General features: G+C 40.7%; 1 protein-coding gene across 1 annotated transcript in view; it reads left to right on the plus strand.

Annotated features, from left to right (window-relative positions):
* Positions 1–9,098: 9,098 nt before the first annotated feature.
* CBY1 (chibby homolog 1 (Drosophila)) overlaps positions 9,099–9,603 on the plus strand; it is a 9,767-nt gene continuing 9,262 nt past the window's right edge. The window contains exons 1-2 of the mRNA XM_009332675.1: positions 9,099–9,138; positions 9,420–9,498. Coding sequence (XP_009330950.1) covers positions 9,099–9,138; positions 9,420–9,498 — 119 coding nt within the window. The remainder of the gene's footprint in view (positions 9,139–9,419; positions 9,499–9,603) is intronic.

Raw genomic sequence — 9,603 nt, forward strand, 5'->3', positions numbered from 1 at the left:
TGTACTTAAGGAATTCTTGCTTATCTTTCTGCCGCTTCTGGTCCAAATCCCTCATTTATCTGCAGTGTCTCTGGTACACTTCTTTGAATGCCGTGTCCATCTTGTGAATATGCCTAAAACTCTGTCTGCATATGTTGGGGTAGACTCTAAGTTTTACATAAAGGAAACAACCTTGCCTATGTTTTCCTTCTCTTTGGTCAGAACCAAGATGAACTGCAAAAGCTGTACGCATACAATGGGTCTCAGGATAGGCCTGGCAAAATACCAGACCAGCCAAGCTTCTTTGTTCAGACTGCAGTAACAAGAGGGCTCCATTGTGAAAATGGAATTACTGGAAGGAATAGAGATGGTACTGTGAGACTGAGTGATGTCTCGGCCCGTCTTGAGATCCTTAGGCAAAGCCTTGACAAAATACTCAATACTACACTGTTGGGAGTGATCCTGCATTGAAAAGACACAGATTTTGCGACCTCTCATTTACCTTGAGTTAGTCATTAAGGATATGGTACAGGATTAGAGAGCTCCCTTCTGTGTATCAAGATGTCCTGTCCAGACCACGGTTCAGCATTGCAGCTCTGGAGGAAATGATGAATTAGAGGGCTGTGCCCATTGATGCTAAAGAGGTGCCTGGTCAAGTCAGGACCACAACAGGTTGGATGTGACTGGAGAAGAAAAGATGCCAAAGATAACTTATTAATATCAAAACACAGACTAGAGAATTCAGGCATGGGTATTTTTCTAAATGAAAAAGAAATAATCTGTAAGTACGTCAACTATACAAATACAGTAAGTGATAGCAGTCCAAGCACCATGAGCTTCATTTTTTTTGTGATCATTTTAATAGGTGATTGTGAAATAAGTAATTCTTTATATATAATAAAAAAAAAATAGAGGCTTCCTGGAGACACGCATCAGTATATCACATGCAGAGTCTATCAAAAAGACAAAGGAGGTAAGAAAAGCATTCCCTTTTGAGAATGCACAAGGAGTTTTTTTCTTAACGTAAGAAAAGCAAACTAGTAATAGAGAACAACAGGACTGAAAGGGACATCAAGAGATTATATAGCTCAAAGCAGAATCAGCTAAACTGTTTTGTTTGCCTGGGGAGGCTGTGGATTTTCTTTTAGCAGAGTTTTTTTTTGAGAAAGAACCAGACAATTTCAGTGCCTGACTATCCTTGCCATTACTTGTTTTCTACCATTCACTATGTAATACAATTTTGTTTGTAAAAATATGCAATATACTTTGAGCTAACTTTTAGTTTTAGAAGGTCAGATAACTGGGACTCTAATTCTTGCATTCTTGTGTTTTCTACCCTAAAAGAGAAAAAATGCCAGCATATCCAGTTCTAAAAAAATTGCCGATGGATTATCTGGTAGTGTGTACAGCTTTGCTCTTACCTGCTCACAGCTTTTGGGGCTAAAACATTGTAACCATGTAGCCCTATAATACCCTATTGCCATTCTCAGTAATTTGCCATAACCTTGCACTGAATTTGCAAGGCCTCAGGACTGAGGCTTGTCAGGCTTGCTTTGTTTGAACTCCTCTCAACCCTTCTGTACCTTTGTTTTACCTGGTTAGCTGTGACAGCGGTTTCCATAATTGACCAGGTCTGTGGCTAATTTGTTTTACTTCTGTTTATCCGTGTGTGGTACAGCCATCACTTCATATGAATAGCAGTAACAAACAGTTACTCTACGTAGAATGAGAGATTTACGACTAGCACAAGGATGCAGTGTAGAGAAATACAGGCCTGGTGCACTAGCAGAGGCCTTGAGAAGTGGGGACACAAGATGTGCAGAGGAGTACAGGCATGCGAAGATAACAGGCAAGGCACAGGAGACCTGATGGCTATAAACAACTCACCAGTGATCAGTCAAAGAAATGCTGACCTGGAGCTGGATGAAACCAGTTTTAGGGGTAACAAAGAGAACAAAAAAATAGTAACTAATATATGTAATAGGCACCACATACTGTAAAATCAGATGTAGCATGGCGCTGCAGACCAATGAAGAAAGGTGTAAACGTGTGTTAGCAAACATAAAAATGACACCGAATGGATCCTAGAGCAAGGAAGGAGAAACCCTCAACGTGAAGATCACATTCTCCCAACAAAGGACTCCAGATGCTGACAACTCTCCATATCAGCCACACACACACACCAGAACGAAACCACCAACCTTACGACCCACGGGAGCAGTGGAAGGGTGAGTGAAATACAAGGAAAAGGGGTAGAAGCCAAGAAGCGTATGTGTTACCATTTTATAGAAGTACTCTAACTGCATTATTATTCTTTCTCTTTCTGTAAGTTATATCTGGATAAATAATCATTAGACTCTCAAGAATTCAATTATACTAACAATAAACTCTTGGCTTTAACTATACACAAGGTGCACTTCCTCTTTGTCCATAAACAAGCTTTTGAGTGTAGCAGCGTGTCACTAACTAGTGGCTGACATACCCACTTGTTAATTTCACTGGTAGCTGATAAATTAGAAGAAACTCAAGGATTGCCTGAGCTAACGAGCAGACCAGTAGCAAAATGGACAGACATGGATTAAGTGCATGTCCTGGTTGTAGCTAAAATTCAGTCCTTTAAAAATCTATCACTGAGCACATTTCTAACCTACGCTAATAGATATTTAAAAAAAAATCTGTTTTAAAGCAGCTTTTTAATTTTTAACAAAATAATTCTTCCTGCTTGGGAGGCTGGTGCTGTGACCTTCTGCAATTTACCAATCTCTGCACAAAAATCTCTGTTGCAAGAAATGAAATGCAGTTGGGGAAATGTATTACTCTGAATCATGACATGTATACTTTGGGAGATACAGGTCTTTTTTAAACGGGGAGAGCTTTCTAAATGGCTTTTGCAAATTCCAAAATAACTGCTCTTGACTAACTCCACATACATAGATTTTTGTTCTGGAATAAGTGCACCTTGTTCTACTTCAGCTTAATCAACTTCATGATGAACAGGAATAACAGACTAATTATGAAATAAGGCTGGCCACATATGTAGCTAAGTGGGAGTAGTAATTGCAGTTACATGTATCTTTGTTCGTTTGAATTGACCTCCAAGGTCAGATAAAAGTAGGATGAAGAAAGCAATAGTAAAATTTATTTGCTATGAAACTGTTATCAGTCTTTAAAGTCGGTGACAATGCCACCGACAAGCTTGCATTTGAATTAAAGCTCAGTCACAGGCCCGGTTAAAGTCCGCGGGTTAATTATCTTCATTTCACTAAGTAAACCAGAAGAATTAACAAAATATTCCTCTGCTCACAGATGAAATGGGAGGCCATCACCCAAGGGAATGAAGTACATAATACAGCCAGCCGGGCACTGGGGCTCGGCGGGAGCAGACTGCAGAGCACGGCCAGGCTCGCACGCTCCCCCTAACTAACGTCTCCTGTTGCAGCTCTCAGAGTTAGCCAGAGCTTTGGCTTGAGCCCGCCGGGCATGTTGCTCTCCCTTATCTAAATGGCTTTGCATGTCTCCTATTTGTATTCACCCCGGTGCTCATCTGAACAGTAAAAAAGGAAAGATGGGATCAGGCAGCTGGGGGGTGGGGAAGAGAGACAGGGAAAGACTGCCTCAGCAAGGTGTTGGATCAGTTTTGCCATTTGGTGGAGACTCGCCATTGCTGTAGACAGAGGGACTTCTCTGGGACTGAATGCAAATATAGGAGGTAGAATTTGCCTGGCGGCAGCCGTACACATTGGTGCATGAAACAGGAAAAGAGAGAGCAGCAACAGGGATTACTGCTTTAGGAGGAAGCTGAGGCAGAAAACTTGATTTAACCGCAGTAACTCATCAGACAGGGAGTTACAACAAGAAAACTGCTCACGGATGCATCTGCCATGCTGCAGAACACAGGACTGTGTGTGTATTCTTCACACCAAAGAAATTCTGACTCCTAACACAAACGAGCTGGAAGTACTGCAAATATTGTCTTAACAGTTATGGCCAAAAGAGTCAATGCTTCTCTAACTTATTCACACACCAGCATTGAAAATTAATCTGAAAAAGACACAAAGCAAAGCAGCTTTATCCACAGAACGTAGGAGAGCAGAGCTTTCAGTGTTACAGCTAAAAAAAGCGTAATTCATGGATTTTTTTTTTCCCCCTTCTAATACATTCCAGCTCACAGAAGCTGAGTGCTTCTGTTGTCAAGTAGGTTGAATAATGACTTTGAGTACACTGCTCTGTTTTGTACTCAGGACAGCATTTTCATTGGCATGCTTCAGAGAGAAGAATGTATTTAAAGTGCAGCTAATAGAAAATTTTTAATTTGCAGGTCACAGCGGAATTCACTGGTCACATCAAAGAAAGAATGGCATTTTACAAGAAAAACATTTTTAAATTCACACTTGGAAGAGGTTCAGCACTGGTATTGGAGACATTTCTTCATTTAGAAAAAAACCCAAACTTTGAAGAGCCTCTGCTTGAAAAACTAATAATTTTCAGTGTTTCCACATACCTGATGAGCCTTCTAGCTCAGCCTCTCGGTTGGTAGCAGCTTTTCTTTTAAACCAGCCATGCTGCAGAACTGAACATGCTCTTCTTTTGGCCAGTTTTCTACTCTTGGCTTTGCCTGCTGCTTCTGCAAGTGAGTTTGTATGTAAACCACAGAAAAAAAACCCAATCTTGCTCCATTTGTATTCCATATGTTTGCCAGGCTAGTGGCCAGAAGAGATCATAAGCAGTTTGTTTTTCAAACCCTAAAACTTGGATAGGCATCGACCGCATCATCACACAGTTATTTTTAGCTTAGAATAATATTTAGAGCTCTCAGGAGTTGTAATTAGCTTTAAAATACTGTGTTTCCTTGATTTTGCTACACACAGAGGCTTAATTTTCAATAATGGTCCAGCTAATAATTTTCTTCAATCTTCTGCCTTTAAACTTCAGAGATTCATTAGCCTGATTATTCCTGTTTTATCCCTTGTTCCCCTTTCCTTGGATTATCATGGTTTCTTTACCAGCCTTACTGGAAGTGTCTATTTGTTAAACATTTCCTCTATCCAAATCTGAAGAAAGCTTTTAATCTCTCCTCCTCATGTTTTTGCTGAATTGGTGATAAATGACATATAGGTGTCTCTGAAATTCAGTGCAGGTACACAACTCCCACATCTCCCACTCGGTTCAAGATGCCCAAGTACTTCCTACTGCAGTCTTTCTTCCTGTTTTGTCTGTCCCCACTGTCATTTTCCCACTGCATTATTAAGGCAGCACTTCCTGCTTTAATGGCCAGGCAATCCACGACCGAGGAATAGGTCAGAGTTTCTGAAACCAAATTTCACACATGACCTCTGTTCTTAGGGCAACGAGTATGAGACAAGTAGGAAATCACATGACACTCAAGTCTTTGATTCCAAAATAGTATTCAGTACTGAACTGCAGCCATGAGGTGTTCCTAACTGACCAGCCACTGTTCCCCACCCTCGGCTATCACAGTGCTAATGCAGCAAAAGCAAATTGGAGATAAGGAGCTGATGAGAATAACAACCATCTTTCATCCCAGGCATTTGTAAGGAATGACTGAGTGGCCTTGAAAGAACTCTCTCTAAAGTAAAAGCATCTGCGAATCGGCTCAGGAGTCTGAACTGTCGGGGTGGGGGACTTTTCTGGGTGTTGCTTCAGGAAGAATTCAAGTATATTTGATGGGGGGAGGGGGGAGGGGAAGGCAGGGAAGGAAATTCCAGACACGACTAGAGTAAGTATGCAGCATATAGTTTGTCAGCAACACTGTATTAAAGTTCCTAAAGAGCAACTGCTAAAGGAAGCCTGTTGAGAAGCACACAATGCTACAGACTTCAGAACTGTCATCATCATGAGACTAAAAATATATACAAAGCACTAAGGTTTGGAAGCGGTACTTGTCAATAGTTCAACACAACGGAAGTTGTTTCAACTCTTTTAGAGGACCTGCTTCCGGAGAAAGGAGTAAAGTCCTCTCACCCACTCTTCTCAGGAAGGCTAAAGGTTTTAACGGGGGAAGGGACCTTACTGGCTTAGGGACAGAATCTGTGGAGAAAAACTGACAAAAAAAGCAAAACTAAGAAGGCAAAGGAATCCCACTTCCATACTCCCTTTACACGAGCAACTGCCCTTAAGAATCTTTTCTGTATTGCAGGGCATATGTGGATGCCAACCAGATCCGCTATGTCAGCCCGAGAGAGAAAAATTCACTCAATCTATCACATCATCTTCCATCCCTCTCCAAACACTGCATCACCTCTCCAGGATGAGGTACTTCTTTTCAGTCTTCTAGTTTTAAGCATAGGTTGAGACTGCTTCCAAACACTTCCCTTCTTATCCTTTTCAAGCTTTGCATCTTGGGTCTGGAGGTCTGAAATATTAAATATTAGCAGTCCGGATTCCCCTCGCCTAGCACATGTCAGTGAATCCAATACCTAAGGAAGTATTTGCACTAATTAGGCACACACAAGAGGATACACACACAAGCAGCTTTGATGGGTTCCAGCTGTCTGGGATTGACAAACATATACACATATATGTATACACATTCTCCTGCTTCTCGTATGGGGAGCACATATTATAGCATAGCAAAGGCCTTCAGAACAACAAGCCTGCAAAGTCTTCGTAAAATAAATAATATTTCACCTTTTCTTCCCCATTCTATACCTGGAAAAGTCACCTTTTTATGTTTTACCTGTTTGGACTTGGAAGACTTTGCTTGTTTGATGAGGTTGGTACTTGCCAGAAGCTTGTTCATGTCTCAGTTCCTTCAAGAAAAATGAAAGGCAGAAAAACTTCGAGTAATTTACCATGCTGGTAGGATTAATGCCTTAATTCGCACGTATTCTCTTTAAAAAGTCTAGCCCATCCACAAGTGAAACATAGCTGTTCCTAGGGCAAAATACAGCAGCCGCTAGTGCTAGCAGCACCACATTGCAGTCTTGGGAAAAGGAACAAAAACATCCTCACCTGCTGAAACGGCAGGAGAAATTTCAGGGTCATAGAAGGCCATTACAGGCTTGCAAAATAGCTATGACACCAGGGTAACGTCCTTATCTAGTAAAAAGTAACTGATGGAACTATTCCATAAAACACTCAGCCAAGTCAGCTGTCTCCAACAGAAGCAAGTTTGCAACATTTCTTCCCTCAAGATTTATTGACTCCATAAATTGCTTTAACAAAATTAATAAAGCACAACACACTCGTGTGTTTCAATGTGCAGATCTGGGTAAAAAATGGCACTAACGTTACATGGTTACTGTATTTCTCTAAGCCAGTTTTATAAGCAAACTGATCTCTCCCAAATATCCACTCCCTGCATAATTACTCAGTGAAATCTGTTTCCCCCTTGCCACCCACAGTGACAAAGCAGCACTGGTAAGGGGGCTTTTTCTAACACTCTGTAATGGCAAGACCCTGGCTGTGGTGAGAGAAAATGATATGCTGGCAGCATGGCAGTTTCACTTTGATGATACGTAAATATAAGCAAAGGCAGGAATTCCAAAGAATGAAAGTGATCTGGAGCCTGGCAGGATTGCTCTAGTCATGTATACTGAAAAAAAAAATACAACAAACTCCATTTAGCCTGGTCAAGAGAAACAGAAGTTGTTGCTTCCGCTTGCTGACAAATATGTGACAGCACAAACTTTCATTACAAAAATACATAGAAATCAGCAAGATGCAAGCTGAGTAAATTGTGTGTTATGCCGAGAGAAGTCCTCTACAATATGAGTAAATATAAAATAAAACGCTTGGCATACCTAATTCCAGATTTTAAGGAGAATAACTTGCTCTCCTGCCAGCTTGTTTTCCAGGGCTCTAGATTTTAACAGAATGGGCAGACCTTATGACCAATCACCTATTTCTTTTCCCCCTCTTCAACGTACAATACAGGAAAAAAACCACAAAGTGTATAACAATACACACGTTGTTCTTGACTTCAATTTAAGAACAACATAATTCAATTTATTTCCAGAGCATTTGTAGAGAAATAAATGACCGACTCCATCAGTACAGACTTTGAATATTCTCACTGGCTTCTGTACCAGGTCCAGCGTTCCCAGCCTCCTATACAATGCAGCCTCTGTGTACATTTACCACTACCATTCCTTCCACCGGTCATACTTTTTTCCACGCTACTTTGCCCAAATATCCTTCTCTTGCTTTTTTCCTTCTGCCTTACTTCCTTTGCTCTCCGTGCTGAGAACTTTTCCCTTCTTTGTGTGACAAGTAACCATCTTGTCCTTTCTCCTAAGCCACTAACAAAAGACACGTCTAAAAACCCAATGAATTTCTATTAGACATTTCAAATTTGCTACTCGGTATCCAAGTACAGTGGTAATGCTCTTGCATTAGTCCATCATCCAGGTCATTCAGGTCCCGAGATTTCAAAACAGGAATTAAATCAGAGGCTTATAATTAAACAGCAAAAGCTTAAGTGCCAGGCACCTGCAGTTCCCATCGACTGCAAAATAAATGCTTATTATGGAGCATTTTGGAAAGTGTCACTACTTGTCGAGGTGACTAAATATCAGATTAGGACACTTGTTTTGGAAACTGCAATCCCCGTTTTTTTACGGATTTGTTTACCCGTATTTGCAGCCTGTTGAACACTGGCTCACCTATCTCAATTTCGATTACAAGTTTTCCCGTGTTCTACACAAAGCTTGACATACTGGCACGAACCCTGACAACAAGTTATCACCACCAGTTGTTTAATCTTGGAACTGAAGTAGCACATTACTTCAGCAGTAGATGAATGAATGAATGGTGAGAACAGCCTGTCTGCTGACCCATGAAAACAATTTAGCTTTCTTTCGGACTGACAAGATTTAAATCTCCAGAGACTCAGATTTTCATCTGCTTTTATTTCAAAATGAATCAAATTAACATAGATGTGTGAGCTGGGAACTGGTTTCTAAATATGATACCCCTTCCTTCCTAGTAACGTTAAAAATACAAGATTCTTCACAATGTTTAAGCACTTGGTGCCTAAGTCAAAGTTAAGTATCATTTTCCCTGTGCCACATTCTTTGCTTACTTCTTTTCTAAAGGAAACGTCTGCTGTATCTTGGCTGGAGAGTACAATATAGACAACGGGTGTTGCCTGTGGAATGATGACCTGCAATGAGCCAGAATCCCTGAATAACAAGGGAAGTGGGACATGTGATTGAAATTAGCAAGATCAAACTTAGAAAATGAGAAGACCGCTGATGACTTCAAGGAATTCTTTCTGAACAGTTAAGGAAAAACTCCTTTTTCATGTCATCTGACAAACTGATTAAAAAAAAACCCAAACCAACAAACTTGTCAGTAATAGGAACAAGATGAAGAGGTCAGCAATGGATACTTTTAATGAAAGCCTTAGCTGCTGTGACACATCCACTTGCTGGCCGCACATCTTTGTGAACATATTTTTATCTTACGTTCTTGTACAGAGTGCTTACCAGTCTTCTCTGGACTGCTTGTCATCTTGAAGGAAGCCGGGGAAGGGAGGCAGAATGAAAAACACAGTTCGTAAGTTTTGAACCCAAGACTTAGAACCAAGTCTATGCAGCGAGAGCACCCTCCATAAGGCTCATTTTGCTTGGGCATTCAATGCAAATTCAAAATTTGTGTTTT

The sequence above is a fragment of the Pygoscelis adeliae genome, unplaced genomic scaffold (genome assembly GCF_000699105.1).
Source record: "Pygoscelis adeliae isolate BGI_AS28 unplaced genomic scaffold, ASM69910v1 Scaffold399, whole genome shotgun sequence".
NCBI classification, from domain to species: Eukaryota; Metazoa; Chordata; class Aves; order Sphenisciformes; family Spheniscidae; genus Pygoscelis; species Pygoscelis adeliae.